The following is a 21363-nucleotide window of genomic DNA, read 5'->3' on the forward strand; positions in this document are numbered from 1 at the left end:
TAACAAACATTTTAACAATTCGGAGGTTTTCTGCCACCGAATCGGTAGCTTTAACGGTGACATGTCCATCCAGATGGAGCAGAAATGACCAAGAACGGCAGGGTACCTGTGAAGAGTATGAATGGAATTTGATCATTTTTCTTTGACACCTCTGTTTCTTATTGGCTGAAGAGTCCAGCGAGTGGTCCTGTTTTCATCCGTTATCGTCACCCTCCTGCTGTCTTCTGCTGGTTGTAACCTACCGGATCGCTCCAGTGTTTGCTAGCCGGACTGGAAGTCGCAACTCAATGTAAGTCTATGAGAGCCGGAAGGAGGGTCTCATAGACTTAATATGAGAGCCTGTGACCATTATCTCTGACTTCCAGTCAGTCAGAAGCTGCGGTCACAAGATGACAGCGCAGGATGAGAACTGAGGAGAGTATAATACTAGGATCAGGGATCTTAGTGGTGGTGCTTTAATTACGAGCACCTAAGCCCTGAATAAGCATGGTTTTCAATGGATAAAATAAAATGTACCCTGAATCTTTCCCACACACCCGTATATAAAACTTTTCCTGGACTCTATAAGATATAGTCCATATATTGCATGAACTGCCAGACTCCTTTAGTTACCAAACATGCCACTGCTAGGAAGCAGTAGCGTAGCTGCCGGGGGCCTATATAGTTGAAAGCAATGATGGAGTCATGTACAGCAATAGAGAATTCCCATGAGTGAACAAACCCCTGTTTTGTATTATCGTTTAGCCTTAGAACATCTAAGGCCTACTTCTTTCTCATTTTCTAGAACAATTTCTTGCACAAGATCATCGCAATAATACGTGGTTACATTCTTTTTTTTGAACCAGTGCGCTCTATTGCCCCTGCTTCTTTCCTGGGCATGAGTACTATCGTTCTCTTCATGTGCTCATGTAGGAACATTTTCTAGTCCTTGAGGCCACCAGCTTTTCTTGGTGGCTGTGTATTTATAAGGAGATCACATATGGATCTGTGATCATGTACATTGCGTGTCTGACTATAGAGCACATAGAGGCTGGGACATCGCATGACTGAGCGCAGCGTAACCATGACTTATGCCTATCAGCACACGGGAGAGCGGTCGGCCTGACCCACTATGGTCCCCCAAGATAAATGGGCAATGTGCATTTCATCTTCTGCCAGGTACATTGAAGGGCTTTTCCAGTTATTTAGATTTGTTCTTCAGTTTACTATTAATATGCTACACTTTATGTACTTAATTCCATGTTCTTATATTTTTAAGGCCTCGCAAACATAATTGTATAAAATATTCTGACGTTAATATAGATCCACTTAAACCACACCCATATTTTTTAATTTTATAAGTTTATATGATTATACCTATGAAATAGCTGACCTCTATTTTTTATTCTACCATAAACATATATATTTCAATGGGGAGAGAAGATTAGTTCACTGTCATACACCATTGTCCCCCAGACTTCTCTGACAGTAGCATATCTCCTATAGGGTAAAATAAAAACAACTATTTTTGTGTTCTGCTCCTTCAAACATTAAATCTTCTCTATTTTTCATGCATTCTTTGTGACTGCATTCGACTCAAGGAAACCGGTCACCTGTGAAAATGCGATTTACCTGCAAATAATGAGATAATCTGCAGGTAAATAGCTTTCCAATGCGGCCCAGCTGTCTTCATGAAAGTGTGGCTATCCGGAGAAAAATAAGCTTAATTTCTCTCGGAGCCGCCAGCTTTCAGTTATGGAGGCGAGCACAGTGTGATTAGTCATCACTCACTGTAAGTACACCTAGGAACACATATGTTCTGCAGAGCCAGCTGTCAATCAAAGTGATGGGTCTAGCTTACAGCCACAGCTCACAGTACAGTGAGAGATGACTGTAGTCATACCGTGCTTGCCTCCATAACTGAAAGCTGGAGGCTGTGAAGGATAGCTTTTGTTAGACTGTGACTGATTACCAAATATACACATGCGGTAAATGTGATACCAAGATTAACAAAATACATAAGGGGGTTGTATCATCTTTTTTCTTTTTAAATGGTTAAAATTGCAATTTACTTGTTTTTAAAAGTTTTCTACCTTCTCAAGGATGGAGGATTTTTTTTTTAAATCCTATTGGTTTCAGCTCGTTTTTTAGGTTACCAGCCACTGCTGCAATCTCTCAGAAGTGGCCGGTCTCCTAGGCAGTGAGCTCATCCCTTGCAGATCTGCTGGACTGAGCCTCAGGGGCCCTAAAATCTGCCAAGCTGTGGAAGCAAACTGCCTCTGCTTGGAGTATGGGAAATCATGAGACAAAAGGCGTAAGCGACGTAGCCATGTCTCTGGTCCGATCTGTGAATCAATAGGATTATAGGGGTGCAGGCCGCATCAGAATAAAGATCATGGAAACCATATTAACTTTAGGTCAGCTACAACGGCATCCGCTAAAAGTGTATAGTTTATATGGGCTGGGCTGGAACCCCTAATGTACAGAATGCTATCAAACATGATGTCAAAATTCAGTTCTGGATAATTGCCTCATTTTTTTCCCCTTTTCTATATTATTTTTTGTAGGATGCAGCTATTTCTCCACAGCAGCGGGAAGAGGTGATCCACTGGTTAGCTGAACTGAAACACCAGTTCCATGTTTACCCAGAAACCCTTGCTCTGGCCATAAGTATTTTGGATCGTTTTCTGGCCTCCGTAAAGGTGATCACTCACACTGATTACTGAATAACGCACAAATGTCTTTGACTGTATTGTCCTTCTTCCTTGGTTGAACAGTCTGCAGTATTGTCTGTACACAAGTGTGCAAGTTGAGGGGTTAAGACATGTCCCTTCAGTCAGAGGTAACAGAATTTGCTGTGATCGCTCTTCTAGCTTAAAGCGATTCTTCCAAGTTTGGAAGTTATCCCTAACAGGATGGGTGGTGACTTTGTGATCGCTGGGCCTCTCACCGATGCCGATCCAGAGCCCCACCAATCCCGAGAACAGTGGTGCGGCGGTCAATTATTCATGAAGCTGAGATATGAGGTGGGGTCTTCAGACTGTAGAGCTGCTATCTACTTGCGACTTGGAAAACATGCTGTAGTCACTGGTGATTTCCTTTGTCTGACCCTAAAAGATTTGCTTTGTCATGACTAGGGTTGAGCGACTTTTACTTTTTTAGCCCCTAAGACCTATGTCATCACTCTGCCCACGCTCCTTCATTGGCTGAAAAAATGGCGCCAAGCGCGTCATACGAAACGCGACTTTGGCGCGAAAGTCAAGTACCGCATGGCCGACCGAACACAGGGGTCGGGTCGGGTTTCATGAAACCCGACTTTGCCAAAAGTCGGCGACTTTTGAAAATGAACGATCCGTTTCGCTCAACCCTAGTCATGACATTTGGCCATACTGAGTAAGTGAGGTGTGTGCCATTCGAAAGAAGCGTCTCTTAATGAATTTGACGTCTTCTATGCCAAGGAGACTGGCGTTTTCTTCGCCAGTCTTGTTGAATTGGCCGCCTAGAATAAATAGCCTCTGTCCTCCCAAATGTGAGCCAGCATTCTTAGCCGTCTAGGTTTATGGTGCTAGTGACTCTGCTGCCGTCATTCACAACTTTATTAGATTTCCAGACGTACCAAACCTGTGAAATACTGACCCCACTTGTACCAGAGGAGGACTTGAAGTCCAATATACCACTGATATGTGGTGCAGCCAGAATTCTTAAACTGGCGTAATTTCAAGCAGTGAATTTAATGAACAATAGTTGGTAATTGCTTTGTCTTTATTAACAGGCCCATCCAAAATACCTAAGGTGCATTGCAATCAGCTGCTTCTACCTTGCTACCAAAACCGTTGAGGAAGATGAAGTAAGTTGCTCTGCTTCATTTCTATTTGAGATGAGCTAATGGATTTGCAGCGCCCATGCCAGTAATATACAGCTGACGGACCTCCTACATGCCAGCATCCCCGGCTCCTCTTTTGATTACCGGCTTAGCGAGGTGTCACTTGTTCATCCTGCTCCAACAATGATGTCTTGCCAAGCCTACAAATCAGAAGAGGCACCAGGGATTCCGGCAGGTATGAGGAGGCTCACAAGGCTCCAGTCCTACAACCACAGAATACTGGCATGGTTCCGGGCCGGGGTCCTTGAAAAAATGATTGCTACGTTTCTAACATTCTAAAAAAAATGAAAGAACATTTTTCAGTTGCGGCTGATGTAAGGCAGATATGAAGTAAAGGTTATGTATTAACTTTTTTGTGTGTGGTATGACTATCTGAATTAAAGGGATAACTGTTGTGAATTCTGTGGCCAAGCTCCCTCCTGTGGTCGAGAGTGGTACTTCGGCTGGTTCTGTCTATGAGCTTCCTTTGGTGGATGAGAGTGGTACTGCGGCTTCTGAGTTTCCTTCCTCAGGTGATGAGGTTAAGTCGTTAGGTGCTGCTCTATTTAACTCCACCTGGTGCTTTGATCCTGGCCTCCAGTCAATGTTCTAGTATTGGTCTTGCTTCTGTTATGTATGCTAATGACAGGTGTTATGAAGGCAATCCAGAAACACAGTGTGCTTAGCGATCAGAGCGCACACAGTGATCTGACAAATACCCAAAAATACAAGAACGAGCTCTGAGACGTGGAAACTCTGTAGACTGCACACCTGATCCTATCCTAAACACAACTAAAAGCGGCTGTGGATTGCGCCTAACAACTACCTAGGCAACTCGGCACAGCCTAAGAAACTAGCTAGCCTGAAGATAGAAAAATAGGCCTGACTTGCCCCAGAGAAATTCCCCAAAGGAAAAGGCAGCCCCCCACATATAATGACTGTGAGTAAGATGAAAAGACAAAACGTAGGGATGAAATAGATTCAGCAAAGTGGGGCCCGATATTCTAGGACAGAGCGAGGACAGTAAAGCGAACTTTGCAGTCTACAAAAAACCCTAAAGCAAAACCACGCAAAGGGGGCAAAAAAAAACCCACCGTGCCGAACTAACGGCACGGCGGTACACCCTTTGCGTCTCAGAGCTTCCAGCAAAACAAAAGACAAGCTGGACAGAAAAAAAAGCAACAAAAAAGCAAAAAGCACTTAGCTATACAGAGCAGCAGGTCACAGGAACAATCAGGAGAAGCTCAGATCCAACACTGAAACATTGACAAGGAGCAAGGATAGCAGCATCAGGCGGAGTTAAGTAATGAAGCAGTTAACGAGCTCACCAGAACACCTGAGGGAGGAAGCTCAGAAGCTGCAGTACCACTTGTGACCACAGGAGTGAATTCAGCCACAGAATTCACAACAGTGCCCCCCCTTGAGGAGGGGTCACCGAACCCTCACCAGAGCCCCCAGGCCGACCAGGATGAGCCGCATGAAAGGCACGAACAAGATCGGAAGCATGAACATCAGAGGCAAAAACCCAGGAATTATCTTCCTGAGCATAACCCTTCCATTTAACCAGATACTGGAGTTTCCGTCTAGAAACACGAGAATCCAAAATCTTCTCCACAATATACTCCAATTCCCCCTCCACCAAAACCGGGGCAGGAGGCTCAACAGATGGAACCATAGGTGCCACGTATCTCCGCAACAACGACCTATGGAATACATTATGTATGGAAAAGGAGTCTGGGAGGGTCAAACGAAAAGACACAGGATTGAGAACCTCAGAAATCCTATACGGACCAATAAAACGAGGTTTAAATTTAGGAGAGGAAACCTTCATAGGAATATGACGAGAAGATAACCAAACCAGATCCCCAACACGAAGTCGGGGACCCACACGGCGTCTGCGATTAGCGAAAAGTTGAGCTTTCTCCTGGGACAAGATCAAATTGTCCACTACCTGAGTCCAGATCTGCTGCAACCTATCCACCACAGAATCCACACCAGGACAGTCCGAAGACTCAACCTGTCCTGAAGAGAAACGAGGATGGAACCCAGAATTGCAAAAAAATGGAGAAACCAAGGTAGCCGAGCTGGCCCGATTATTAAGGGCGAACTCAGCCAACGGCAAAAAGGACACCCAATCATCCTGGTCTGCAGAAACAAAACATCTCAGATATGTTTCCAAGGTCTGATTGGTTCGTTCGGTCTGGCCATTAGTCTGAGGATGGAAAGCCGAGGAAAAGGATAGGTCAATGCCCATCCTACCACAAAAGGCTCGCCAAAACCTTGAAACAAACTGGGAACCTCTGTCAGAAACAATATTCTCAGGAATGCCATGCAACCGAACCACATGCTGAAAGAACAAAGGTACCAAATCAGAGGAGGAAGGCAATTTAGCCAAGGGCACCAGATGGACCATTTTAGAAAAGCGATCACAGACCACCCAAATGACTGACATCTTTTGAGAAACGGGAAGGTCAGAAATGAAATCCATCGAAATATGTGTCCAAGGCCTCTTTGGGACCGGCAAGGGCAAAAGCAATCCACTGGCACGAGAACAGCAGGGCTTAGCCCTAGCACAAATCCCACAGGACTGCACAAAAGTACGTACATCCCGTGACAGAGATGGCCACCAGAAGGATCTAGCCACTAACTCTCTGGTACCAAAGATTCCAGGATGACCAGCCAACACCGAACAATGAAGTTCAGAGATAAGTTTATTAGTTCACCTATCAGGGACGAACAGTTTCTCTGCTGGACAACGATCAGGTTTATTCGCCTGAAATTTTTGCAGCACCCGCCGCAAATCAGGGGAGATGGCAGACACAATGACTCCTTCCTTGAGGATACCCGCTGGCTCAGATAAACCCGGAGAGTCGGGCACAAAACTCCTAGACAGAGCATCCGCCTTCACATTTTTAGAGCCCGGAAGGTACGAAATCACAAAGTCGAAGCGGGCAAAAAATAACGACCAACGGGCCTGTCTAGGATTCAAGCGCTTGGCAGACTCGAGATAAGTCAAGTTCTTATGATCAGTCAATACCACCACGCGATGCTTAGCTCCTTCAAGCCAATGACGCCACTCCTCGAATGCCCACTTCATGGCCAGCAACTCTCGATTGCCCACATCATAATTACGCTCAGCGGGCGAAAACTTCCTGGAAAAGAAAGCACATGGTTTCATCACTGAGCAATCAGAACCTCTCTGTGACAAAACCGCCCCTGCTCCAATCTCAGAAGCATCAACCTCGACCTGGAACGGAAGAGAAACATCTGGCTGACACAACACAGGGGCAGAACAAAAACGACGCTTCAACTCCTGAAAAGCTTCCACAGCAGCAGAAGACCAATTAACCAAATCAGCACCCTTCTTGGTCAAATCGGTCAATGGTTTGGCAATGCTAGAAAAATTACAGATGAAGCGACGATAAAAATTAGCAAAGCCCAGGAACTTTTGCAGACTTTTCAGAGATGTCAGCTGAATCCAATCCTGGATGGCTTGGACCTTAACTGGATCCATCTCGATAGTAGAAGGGGTAAAGATGAACCCCAAAAATGAAACTTTCTGCACACCGAAGAGACACTTTGATCCCTTCACAAACAAAGAGTTAGCACGCAGGACCTGAAAAACCATTCTGACCTGCTTCACATGAGACTCCCAATCATCTGAGAAGATCAAAATGTCATCCAAGTAAACAATCAGGAATTTATCCAGATACTCACGGAAGATGTCATGCATAAAAGACTGAAACACAGATGGAGCATTGGCAAGTCCGAACGGCATCACTAGATACTCAAAATGACCCTCGGGCGTATTGAATGCAGTTTTCCATTCATCTCCTTGCCTGATTCTCACCAGATTATACGCACCACGAAGATCTATCTTAGTGAACCAACTAGCCCCCTTAATCCGAGCAAACAAGTCAGATAACAATGGCAAGGGATACTGAAATTTAACAGTGATCTTATTAAGAAGGCGGTAATCAATACACGGTCTCAGCGAACCATCCTTCTTGGCTACAAAGAAGAACCCTGCTCCCAGTGGTGATGACGATGGGCGAATATGTCCCTTCTCCAGGGATTCCTTCACATAACTGCGCATAGCGGCGTGTTCGGGCACGGATAAATTAAATAATCGACCTTTAGGGAATTTACTACCAGGAATCAAATTGATAGCACAATCACAATCCCTATGCGGAGGTAGAGCATCGGACTTGGGCTCTTCAAATACATCCTGATAATCAGACAAGAACTCTGGGACCTCAGAAGGGGTGGATGACGAAATCGACAAAAATGGAACATCACCATGTACCCCCTGACAACCCCAGCTGGATACCGACATGGAATTCCAATCCAATACTGGATTATGGGTTTGTAGCCATGGCAACCCCAACACGACCACATCATGCAGATTATGCAACACCAGAAAGCGAATAACTTCCTGATGTGCAGGAGCCATGCACATGGTCAGCTGGGCCCAGTATTGAGGTTTATTCTTGGCCAAAGGTGTAGCATCAATTCCTCTCAATGGAATAGGACACCGCAAAGGCTCCAAGAAAAACCCACAACGTTTAGCATAATCCAAATCCATCAGATTCAGGGCAGCGCCCGAATCCACAAACGCCATGACAGAAAACGACGACAAAGAGCATATCAAGGTAATGGACAGAAGGAATTTGGACTGTACAGTACCAATGATGGCAGACCTAGCGGACCGCTTAGTGCGCTTAGGACAATCAGAAATAGCATGAGTGGAATCACCACAGTAGAAACACAGACCATTCAGACGTCTGTATTCCTGCCGTTCAACTCTAGTCATAGTCCTATCGCACTGCATAGGCTCAGGTTTAACCTCAGGCAGTACCGCCAAATGGTGCACAGATTTACGCTCGCGCAAGCGTCGACCGATCTGAATGGCCAAAGACAAAGACTCATTCAAACCAGCAGGCATAGGAAATCCCACCATGACATCCTTAAGAGCCTCAGAGAGACCCTTTCTGAACAAAGCTGCCAGCGCAGATTCATTCCACTGAGTGAGTACTGACCATTTCCTAAATTTCTGACAATATACTTCTATATCATCCTGACCCTGGCACAAAGCCAGCAAATTTTTCTCAGCCTGATCCACTGAATTAGGCTCATCGTACAGCAATCCGAGCGCCAGGAAAAACGCATCGACACTACTCAATGCAGGGTCTCCTGGCGCAAGAGAAAATGCCCAGTCTTGAGGGTCGCCGCGCAAAAAAGAAATAATAATCAAAACCTGTTGAATAGGATTACCAGAAGAATGAGGTTTCAAGGCCAGAAATAGCTTACAATTATTTTTGAAACTTAGAAACTTAGTTCTATCTCCAAAAAACAAATCAGGAATAGGAATTCTTGGTTCTAACATAGATTTCTGATCAATAGTATCTTGAATTTTTTGTACATTTATAACGAGATTATCCATTGAAGAGCACAGACCCTGAATATCCATGTCCACACCTGTGTCCAGAATCACCCAAATGTCTAGGGGAAAAAAAAAAGTGAACACAGAGCAGAAAAAAAAAAAAAAAATGATGTCAGAACTTTTTCTTTCCCTCTATTGAGAATCATTAGTTTGGCTCCTTGTACTGTTATGTATGCTAATGACAGGTGTTATGAAGGCAATCCAGAAACACAGTGTGCTTAGCGATCAGAGCGCACACAGTGATCTGACAAATACCCAAAAATACAAGAACGAGCTCTGAGACGTGGAAACTCTGTAGACTGCACACCTGATCCTATCCTAAACACAACTAAAAGCGGCTGTGGATTGCGCCTAACAACTACCTAGGCAACTCGGCACAGCCTAAGAAACTAGCTAGCCTGAAGATAGAAAAATAGGCCTGACTTGCCCCAGAGAAATTCCCCAAAGGAAAAGGCAGCCCCCCACATATAATGACTGTGAGTAAGATGAAAAGACAAAACGTAGGGATGAAATAGATTCAGCAAAGTGGGGCCCGATATTCTAGGACAGAGCGAGGACAGTAAAGCGAACTTTGCAGTCTACAAAAAACCCTAAAGCAAAACCACGCAAAGGGGGCAAAAAAAAAACCCACCGTGCCGAACTAACGGCACGGCGGTACACCCTTTGCGTCTCAGAGCTTCCAGCAAAACAAAAGACAAGCTGGACAGAAAAAAAAGCAACAAAAAAGCAAAAAGCACTTAGCTATACAGAGCAGCAGGTCACAGGAACAATCAGGAGAAGCTCAGATCCAACACTGAAACATTGACAAGGAGCAAGGATAGCAGCATCAGGCGGAGTTAAGTAATGAAGCAGTTAACGAGCTCACCAGAACACCTGAGGGAGGAAGCTCAGAAGCTGCAGTACCACTTGTGACCACAGGAGTGAATTCAGCCACAGAATTCACAACATGCTTCCTCCTGGATCGTTCCTGTGGCCTGTCTATCCTGCATAAGCTAAGTTCTGCTTGTGTTACTTTTGTTTGCTATATTTTCTGTCCAGCTTGCTATATTGGTTTTTCTTGCTTGCTGGAAGCTCTGAGACGCAGAGGGAGCACCTCCGTACCGTTAGTCGGTGCGGAGGGTCATTTTGCCCCTCTGCGTGGTTGGTTGTAGGTTTTTGTGTTGACCGCAAAGCTATCTTTCCTATCCTCGGTCTATTCAGTAAGTCGGGCCTCACTTTGCTAAATCTATTTCATCTCTGTGTTTGTATTTTCATCTTTACTCACAGTCATTATATGTGGGGGGCTGCCTTTTCCTTTGGGGAATTTCTCTGAGGCAAGGTAGGCTTATTTTTCTATCTTCAGGGCTAGTTAGTTTCTCAGTCTGTGCCGAGTTGCATAGGGAGCGTTAGGCGCAATCCACGGCTACCTCTAGTGTGGTGTGATAGGATTAGGGATTGCGGTCAGCAGAGTTCCCACGTCTCAGAGCTCGTCCTATGTTTTTGGTAATTGTCAGGTCACTCTGTGTGCTCAGAACTTCAAGGTCCATTGTGGTTCTGAATTACCTGTTCATAACAGATAACCATTCAAAGTTTGAAGATTGCTAATTTTTTTAATTTGTCAAATTTCTGATATTTGTATCAATAAATGCAAAAGATATCCACCTAAATTTACCATTCTCATAAAACATGTGCATTGAAAAAACTGTCACAAAATCACTAGGATTTGTTGATATAGGAAAAATATATATCTTTTATACGGTGTTGGCCAGTGGATAGATAAATATTAAAATTTGAAAGTCCTCAGTGGTTGATATGTTTTAATGGCTAACTGACAAGATGGCAACAAATTGCAAGCTTCTCAGACTACTTGAGTCTCTTCATCAGGCACAGAATAACACAAAATCTGAAGAATCACATATTTATACACAACAGGAGACATGAATAACGCGGTACATAAGACAAGTGACATGAAGCAGAACTATCGGCATGGGAGAGGGATAAACAGTTGTGGCCGTAAATATTAGAGTGGTTCATGGATCAGGAGTGTGAAAGTTTTATTGTCCTCTGATTGAGGTCTCATCCAGGGTTGTGATACCCCCAAATGGTCTGAGGAGCACATTCCTTAGTTGAGGTAGAAAGACCTAAATCCATGCCACACATTCATTCCAGCTCTGAGTGTGTCAAAGGTTGTCATGAGTTTATACTCCCAAATAATTTTTCTGTCTCTGAGATTTGAAGTTACATTTTAATACCAGTAATTCCATGTCTACGATGCCGTGATCAGGGATACAAAAATGTTTGTCCACAGGTAGATCTAGGTTGGTAGATATGTTGAAACATTCCAGAGTTATTACCACATAAAGTCAGTTTCAGTGAAGGCGATCTCGTGGGAACGCTGTGAAAGCAGCCAAGAAAGAAAAAAGGGGGGTATCAAGCACCACTGCAGCTCCAGCCGAACACCTCCAAGAGGGGATAGAGGCAGGTACAAAGAAAAAAGATCGGTCACAGGAGCACTGAAGGAGACTCAAACACCAAGTTTAGTTTAGCCACAACGCGTTTCGATGGTATATCCGTCGAAACGCGTTGTGGCTAAACTAAACTTGGTGTTTGAGTCTCCTTCAGCGCTCCTGTGACCGATCTTTTTTCTTTGTACCATTACCACATAAAGTGACATATGACAGATTTGAAAAAATTGGCCTGGTCACTAAGGGGCCAAACTAGCCATAAACATCCTATTAAAGTCTGACAATCCCACAATCTAATGTGTTTGGAGGCACTATCTTCTGAAGCAAGATGTCGGCTCTGCAGGGTGTAGGGTAGAAGGTGAGAAGGACCACAAGTGTTGCATTTGACTCCTTTTCCCACTGAAAATTTTCTAGGGTCAGTCAGAGATTTATTCTGCCAACAGGGTTCTGATGTGAATTACTCAGTGATTTTAAACTGGAATTGTGTATTCAGATTGTGAATTGTGTCTCCTGTAGAGGATTCCAGTCCTCAGCGTCTTGATTCAAGAAAGTTCCTGTGGCTGCTCTTCAGCTGAGATTCTCAGGATGGAGAGGATTATTCTGGACAAGCTGAACTGGGACCTTCATACGGCTACACCTTTGGATTTCCTTCACATTGTAAATATGCTTTAAGTAACCGTCTTATTTGGAGTATTGTATTGTAAAATCTATATTGCATTGACACATCTCTCATCTAACTATATTTATCAAAATATAAAGTTAATTAACCTGAAACTGGTAACGCCGTAAAGAGAAAGAAAATTAAAAAATGCGATACGAAGCAATTAAAATGGTATCAATGAAAACGTGGGCTCGCATCTCAGAAACAAAGTCCTTATACAGTTCCATAGACCTAAATTATGAAAACATTGCAGGTCTCAGAGAATGGCGACACAAATATCATTTTTTTTTTACTCCTTAAAAAAATAAATCTATGCACGTTTGTTATCGTCGTAAAGAATCCTATTACCAGGTCATTTTTACAGCATCATTTTTCTTTGTTTTTCCTTTATTTGTTTAATCCTCTCAGATTTTTGTCCTCCTTGTATGCTACTTATTTTCACAAATTACACATGCAAAAGCCCAAAAATAATCCCACTAAGTGGCTGAACTTTGCTGTGGTCACAAATTAGATTAGAGAAGTTCGGGAGAAGAAAGATCAAAGTACAAACTCTGTTGTCCAAACACGCTGAAGAAGTCAAAATAGTCCAAAATTATAATGACATATTGCAAAAAATCTTTTTAGCCAATTAAGCATTATAAGTAAAAAATATTCCGTATTTTTTGGACAATAAGACCCTCTTTAGTTAAGTCGCACCCCAGATTTTGACAGCAAAAAAATAGAAACAACATGTTTCCTACAAATTAAAACTTCTCTGAAGGTGTAACGCGGAGGGATCAATATCCCTAATTTTAATCATTGGGGTAGAATAGGGAAGTAATAGATTTATTGTTGGTGTTTATTATACACATATAGCTTTACAGCACGCACATTACGTATGCTGTCTGTAGTACACACGTATTACACAACTCTGCCACATACACACACTATACATTACCACGCTGTGTCGGCATCCTCCTTGACCACTGGAAGCTACTTCCAGACTAAAAGATGCACATACTTTTTAGCAAGATTTTGTTCTTGCTAAAAAGTGCGTCTTATTATCCAAAACATAAAGCCATTGCCTTCAAAAGTGTCAATATTCTTTAAAGCGATTTTGAGGTTTTAATATTGATGAACTATTAATATTTGAATTGAAGGGATCTGATCCTTGGGACTTCCAGAAATGAGCAGAATTATAGACTGCGCTGTTCTTCGCTGCAGTAAAGGCCAGTCACACTAGCGTAACAGATCCGATACGTGAGCATCGGATGCGATATGCTAATGACCCTCGGCTCCTTTCCTGCTGCGAGCGGGAGCCCAGTGTCATGCGTCTGTGCTCCGAGCCTCTGGCATCAGAGGATCAGTGCACAGCTGTGGAGGAGACAGAGAAAGTCATTTCTCCATCTCCTCCATTGTCTGCGTCCTCGGGAATCACACTGCACTCGGGTGATATCTGAGTGCAGCGCGATGTTTCAAATGCACCCATAAACTTAAATGGGTGTGCGTGAACCGAATTTTGCATGCGTGTTTTTTTTTTTTCTGTCCATCCAATTGTGATCCGATCAGAGCAGGAAAAAACGCCATTGAGAACAGAAGCATAGGATGAAATTAGTACAAATGGAAACTGATTTAATGGGATTGCATTAGTGGGAGCAGCCTGACTTCTCTTATCCTTGTGGCTTGGGTACTGCAGCTCAGCCCCATTCACACATGTACTTTAGTATTTTCATTACTGCTAATCAAGTAAGGGTTCTGGGGAATGATAGTCTCAAAAACCATCTCTCTGTATACCCCAGGGACATGTGACAACCTGGAGATACAGTGGTGAAGTTGCTCTACTGCACGGCTGCGTTTATATGGGGGAAGTGAATCTGATTAGCCATGCATGAGAAGGCCAACAGTGGCTCATGGAGGCTAGGCATGCTATACAATATACCACTTTAATGAATTTTCTAGGTAGTAAAACTTTCATATTCTTGCAATATAGGCTAATAAAGCGAAGTATTTCCTTATTGATTTATTATCTACACAAATAATCGCTACTGAACGTGCCGACATTGGCATCAGTTGTAACATCTTGATATTTCCGAATGTTATCAGTTACCATCTCGTTTTCTCGTCCCTGTCTCCAGTTCCATGCAGTGCTGCTGACGACCAGCCAACAGTTATTAGACAATATGCCAGAGGTGAACCCGTCACAGCACGTATCTCTGCTGACCCGCCAGCTCCTACAGTGCATAGCCTCTCACCAGCTTCTACAGTTCAAGGGCTCCATATTGGCGCTGGCCGTTCTCAGCTTAGACATGGAAAAGCTGCTTCCTGATTGGCTCGCTCTTACTATCAAACTGCTTCAGTCGGCACAGGTAAGCGCCATGTTCTGGGTCCTGGGCTTCGACTCAATGGGGTAAAACCTACCAAATAGGTAAAAGGTGCCATTTTGCTATGTAATCTGATAGCAGCATGATGTAGGGACAGAGAGCCTGATTCCAGCCATGTATTACTTACTGGACTGCTCAGTGCAGTTTTGATAAAATCTCTGTTTTCTCTGCTGTAGATGCAGCAGATCTAAGAAGTGCTGAGCTGTGTATAACCATGCCTCTGATTGGCAACTTCCTGTGTACATCGTACCTTACCAGAGAGCTGTTAATCAATATGGAGGTGGGGTTACACAGATTAGGTAGATTTCCTGGCACACAACACTTAGGGTATGTGCACATGTCAGGATTTCTTGCAGAAATTTTCCTGACAAAAACGGGACATTTCTGCTAGAAATCCGCATGCGTTTTTACCGCGTTTTTCACGCGTTTTTGGTGCGCTTTTCCCCAAATGCATAGAATTGCGGGAAAAACGCAGAAAATCCGCAAAAATAATGAACATGCTCATTTTTTTTTACCGCGATGCGTTTTTTTCACGGAAAAAAATGCATCCATGTGCACAAAACATGCAGAATGCATTCTAAATGATAGAATGCATAATGTATGCGTTTTTAATAAGTGTTTATAGCGTTTTTAATGCGAAAAAAACGCGAAAAAACCTGAACGTGTGCACATAGCCTTAGTCCTGCAGTGAAAATCTCTTGCAGATGGAACATTGATTGTATTGAAACTACAGCCCACAGCTTAATAAGTGACACATCACTGGAATCAGGTGCCCTCTGCCTCTACATTATGTTACTTTCAGATTAAATAGCAAAAACATGCTGAAAGATTCCCTTTAAGGGTATGTGCACACGATGCAGATTTAGTGCAGATGTAGTGCAGTTTTGCAGCGTTTTTTTCTGCTGCAGAAACGCTGCAGAACTGCACTGTGATTTACAATACAATGTAAATCAATCTGAAAAAAAAAAGCTGTGCACATGGTGCAGAAAAATCTGCGCAGAAACGCTGCAGATTTCAAAGAAGTGCATGTCACTTCTTTTGTGCAGTTCTGCAGCGTTTCTGCACCCCTCCATTAATAGAAATCTGCAGTGGTAAAATCTGCACAAAAACTGCACAAAATCCGCATCAATTCCGCACAAAAAAACGCATCAAAAACGCACCTGCGGATTCTGCCAAGAGATGCAGATTTAGTGCAGAAAATTCTGCACCACATTTCCTACGTGTGCACATAGCCTAACAGAGAATCTGTCTGAGTTTGGACTCTTAGGCTATGTGCACACGGTGCGGATTTTGCTGCGGATCCGCAGCATTTCTGCAGCTGCGGATCCGCAGCAGTTTCCCATGAGTTTACAGTTCAATGTAAACCTATGGGAAACCGAAAACGCTGTGCACATGCTGCGGAAAAAAACGCGCGGAAACGCAGCGGTTTACAATCCGCAGCATGTCACTTCTTTTGTGCAGAATCGCGGCGATTCTGCACACATTGGAATGCATTGATCCGCTTACTTCCCCCTTGTGGCTATGCCCACCATGCGGGAAGTAAGCGGATCATGTGCGGATGGTACCCGGGGTGGAGGAGAGGAGACTCTCCTCCTGGCCCTGGGAACCATATTTGTGTTAAAAAAAAAAAAAAGAATTAAAATAAAAAATAATGATATACTTACCTCTCAGTGCTGCAAGCGGCCGTCCGGTCTCAGGTTGCTATGCGAGCAGGACCTGTGATGATGTCGCGGTCACATGACCGTGACGTCACAAAGGTCCTTCTCGCATAGCATCTTTGGATCTGGATCGCCGTGTGCAGCCCCGAGGAGATCGGGACGTCGGGGGGTGAGTATAACCATTTTTTTAATTATTTTTAACATTACTATTGATGCTGCATATGCAGCATCAATAGTAAAACAAGTGCAAGATTAAACCCGCAGCGGAAACCGCAAGACAAACCGTGATAAATCTGCAGGGATAATTGCAGCGGTTTTGCCCTGCAGATTTATCAAATCCGCTACGGGAAAACCCGCAGGGACCCTTCCTACATGTGCACATAGCCTTATATTAAACTATCCTATCCTAAATACTGATAAGCGAATGTGCTCGGATAAGATGTTATCGGGCCACTGTCGTGTGCTAACCGAGTGACTTCGGCATGCTCGAAAAATATGTTCAAGTCTTCGCTCCCTCATGTCGACAGGCACAACACATGCAGGGATAACAAATAGGCAGTCCCTGCATGTGTTGCAGCTGTTGACCAGCCTCCAGACATGCAGCGGTGGGGTCTCAAACATATTTTTTGAGCACAGTGAATTCACTCAGTTAGCACCCGAACATGCACCTTATCTGAGCACATTTTCTCATCACTATTACTAAACTCTTCTAAGCTGTTTTGTGACCACATCAAAGTTCAACTTGATGTTCCGGTCAGAAGATGGTTTAGAAGAAAAGAGATAAAGGTCACACACCATGACTGTTACCTCGCTCTCGAGTCTCTTATTTGCCATTATTAATAATATTATTAAATGGTTAAAATTAAAACCAAATAGCAAAAATGATTTTTTTAGCCAAGCACACTCTTAAGTCAATGTATACTTTTATGCACAGCATGAGATGTGTGAGAAGTCAGTTGTAATAATGATCTGCAAGCTCTCCTCCACACTCCAGCAAACTGACAAACTGATTTCTCTCTATGCACAATAACAGGAAGAAACTGTCAATCAGCACCTGGCGTGGTGGGGAAAGCTTGAAAATCATGAATGCATCGGACTCCTGCCTTCACAGTGAATCTTATAATGAGATATGCCACACAGATTAATGTACAATTTCTTATATACATATCGATTTCTATTAAAAGTAAAAACTAGAAATCTTGCAATTTTTAGATTCTAACTTCCTGTTATTTCAGGAAACAACATGTGCACATAGCCACAACTGTTCCTTAAAGGACAGGAAGTAGGAGTCTAAAATAAGTCCCATTGGCCAGTTTGAATTTTTTTATGTTGTAATTAAAATCATGTTATCATGAAAAAAAAAACATGCATGTAAAGGTTTGGTTACCCATGTTCAAGATCACTGTTAATGTGAACCGTTAAGCAAGTTGAAATGAATGATCTCTATAAGGGCTGAAGTTAAATATGACTCATTTCCTTTGTATTTTAGGCAAAAAAAAGTCATTTTTACATTTTAAAAATTACAAACAGGAAAATGTTTTGCAAGTTTCACAGCTTGCAAACACTTTTTGTAGCCAGTCAAGAGACTTTCAATTCTTGTTTGAGGGATTTTCATCCATTCTTCCTTGGGAAATTCTTAAAGTTGTGTGAGATTACTTGGTCGTCTTGCATGCACTGATATTTTGATGTCTAGTCCCAGATTTTCAATGATGTTCAGATTAGGGGACTGTGAGGGCCATTGTAGAACCTTCAACTTCTAGCTTTTGAGGTAGTTTATTGTGGATTTTGACGTGTATTTACGATCATTATCCATTTGTAGAATCCATCCTGTTTTCAACTTCAGCTTTTTTACAGATGGTGTTATGTTTGCATCAAGAATTTATTTAAATGTAATTGAACCCATTCGTCCCTCTACCCGTGAAATGTTCCCCGTGCCATTGGCTGCAACACAACCCAAAGCATGATTTGTCCACCCCAATGCTTAATGGTTGACCAGCTGTTTTTTTCCTGAAATTTTGTGCCCTTTTCTCTCCACACATATCATTGTGGCCAAAAAGTTACATTTTAACCTCATCGGTTCCCAGGACTTGTTTCCAAAATGCATCAGGCTTGTTTAGATGTTCTTTTCCATACTTCTGATGCTGAATTTTATGGTGAGGACACAGCAGAGGTTTTCTTCTGATCACTCTTCCATGAAGGTCATATTTGTGCAGGTGTCTCTGAACAGTAGAACAAGTCCGGAGACGGTTAAATCTTCCTAAAGGTCTTTTGCAGTGAAGCAGGGGCTTATGGTTTGCCTCTCTAACAATCATACAAGCAGCTCTCACTGTAATTTTGCTTGAACTTCCAGACCAAGGTTTATATAAAGCTGGGAAATTTGCATCAACTGGTCTTTTCCTAACGAGGATAGTGAACAAGCCATAACCCTAGCAGGCTACTTAAGGTCTGAAATCTTGGTCAAAGTTATCCGAGTACACAAATCTCCAAGGGTGCCTTAAAATGTAAAAAATGACAATATATTTTTTTTTGGCCTAAAATACAAAGGAAATGTGTCATCTTCAATTTTAGCCCTTTTACAGATCATTTCATCTTCATCTTGCTTAACTGTTCACTATAACAGTAATTTTGACTAGGGGCGCCAAAACTTTTCCATGCCACTGTAACACAAAAATCTGATTTTAAAGATAGGTCTTTTTCTGATGAAGTGACAGACCAATGAAATAATTGTTTGCCCCTACTTTATATTGACAGCATAAACAAGCTGCCAGGTTCTTGTACGCTGTCTGTGAAGAGATGTTGTTACGCTGCTAATATGTGTGATCTGATTTCTCATAGATGGATAGCACCCAGCTGTTTCTCTGTCGGGAAGAAGCATCACGGCACCTTTCTCCTCTGCAGGCTTCCTTGCCTCCCAATGCTGTATATGTCTACAGTCCCCTCAAGCGGACGCTGTTGACCTGCAACAGAGGAGAGTACCAATTCCGTCCCTCCCCTGTCCCAGGCCCCAGAGTCCACCAGAATTGCAAAAGCACACCAGGATCTCTTATGAAGGGAGCGACGTACTTCTACCAGCGTCTATCAGCTCCTGTAGCGTGCAAGCAGGCCTCCACTAAGAGGAAAGTGGAGCAGATGGAAGTTGATGACTTCTATGACGGGATCAAGAGGCTTTATAATGAAGATAGCACTGTTGAGGTTGGGGGCATGGAGATTGCTGCATGTAATGGTGGTCTGTCCAGGCAAGATGGCAGCATATCCCCTTGTCCCCAGTTGCAAGCAGTGTCTGTCATGTAATATCAGCACTTAAATATTGCAAAGCCACATGCTAGATTAGGTTCCTTTTGACACCTTCGGATGTGGTGGGGTACCGCTGACAGTGCAGTGCATTGCAGGCCCCCTAAGCACGAATGGTGTAGTCAAAGGCCATGCTATACCAGCTCTGGACAGAGGTCTACAAACCCTGCCTGATTTCTCATGCTGCTGATTCCTGTTCCATCTCTGTCATTTAAATAAAAGCTTCTAAAATATAGTGAAGAGAAAACAAAAAGTACAAAAAAAAATTACCAAAATAACCAAAAACATTGACAAAAAAATTAGCAGAAGTGTTTAACCTTCTAGTGTTGTCAGTTCCATTGTGTTCTGCGAGTATATCTACTGTATTTTGTGCACCTTGACATTTCCCTGCAAGCCGGTCCTATCTTGCGTTCTAGACGTGTCCTCCAGTAGAGACTCGTATCTTGACCTTGTGCATTACCTCTCTTCTGCATTTTCATCCTGTGTTATCGCTTTCCTGTGAAAACTGACCTTACACTGAAACGATTTTCATTCTTATCAATTTAACAGACAAAATAGTAGCTAGGAATTCACTTTTTCCATTGTCGGTTCAAAACATTTTTGGCTTTTTTTTTTGCATTCTGTGGGATAATAAATGACACCTACTACCCAAAATAATTGGTGTTTAATTAGGTCTAGAAATGGAGTCCATCCTTTCATTCCAAGCATTGGGCCCTGCAGTTCTCTGCTTGTAGTGAGCTAGCCATATGTATTCTTGCGGTCAGGGTGCTGTGATTTATTTTTTTTTTCTTCTTCCAGATCTGCACCCACCAGATCATTTTCAAGCATTTTGAAGGTTAGGAAATTTAACAAAAATTAAAAAAAATATATCTTCCTTTGGTAGTTGTGTTCAGAATGCACCATGATACAACCATGCCTGGTTTGGAGGAATAGTGTTAGCATATTTTGCCTTCACAAATTACTTATTTTTCCCCTGGGACAGTGTTATATATAGTTTATTCACTTGAGAAAAGATGAAATAGTTAGCAATACCTTTTCTATGTCCCAGCATGCATATCTATTCTTTCTGTAAAACTGTCTTTCACAACAACCTACTTTAAAGATCGCTGCTCAATCTGGAGCAGGCATGGCCGTCGGAATCTAACTCTCATGTACGTTTTTCCTGGTTGCAATAAAGTAAATTGCCCTAACGGTCTCCTCTGGTTTCTTCTCCGTGTGCGAGGTTGCTTACTGTAAGCTATATAAAATATGTAAGCTATATAAAATCGGCATCTAAGTGCCGTCTGATTGTCACGGACTGTCAGGAGAAGGTTGAAAATTTTTATTTTTTTTTCTCCGTGTACAAGAAAACTGACACTGATCACATTGATCAAAGTCTGATCAAAATAAATTGGTCCATTTTTCTTGTACACGGAAAATATTGATCAAGGGGAGCGTTTTGAGAAGTGTGTGCCTACAGTCAGGGTCTGGTGTAAGAATTCTGGCGTAAGGAACTAAACAGGCTTAAAAAACTACCAATAAAGGGAAGGATATAGCAAATGTTTTAACATAATAAAAAATCCCCACTTATTAAAAACTATTAACACTAGAACTACCGGAGGGGTCATTTTGACCCTTTTGCTATTTCTTTTTCCTGTAATTTCTAAAATTTTAACAAATGAGTTC

At 42.8% G+C, this 21363-nt stretch overlaps 1 protein-coding gene across 2 annotated transcripts in view; it reads left to right on the forward strand.

Moving 5' to 3' along the window:
• Positions 1-20888, forward strand: part of CCNI (cyclin I) — a 70311-nt gene extending 49423 nt beyond the window's left edge. For both annotated transcript variants that reach the window (XM_069743218.1, XM_069743219.1), the window contains 5 exons: positions 2547-2681; positions 3752-3826; positions 12245-12385; positions 14504-14734; positions 19243-20888. In XM_069743218.1, the coding sequence (XP_069599319.1) occupies positions 2547-2681; positions 3752-3826; positions 12245-12385; positions 14504-14734; positions 19243-19698 (1038 nt within the window). In that variant the 3' untranslated portion in view covers positions 19699-20888. The remainder of the gene's footprint in view (positions 1-2546; positions 2682-3751; positions 3827-12244; positions 12386-14503; positions 14735-19242) is intronic.
• Positions 20889-21363: the final 475 nt, after the last annotated feature.

This window comes from Ranitomeya imitator, chromosome 1 (genome assembly GCF_032444005.1).
Source record: "Ranitomeya imitator isolate aRanImi1 chromosome 1, aRanImi1.pri, whole genome shotgun sequence".
Taxonomy (NCBI): domain Eukaryota; kingdom Metazoa; phylum Chordata; class Amphibia; order Anura; family Dendrobatidae; genus Ranitomeya; species Ranitomeya imitator.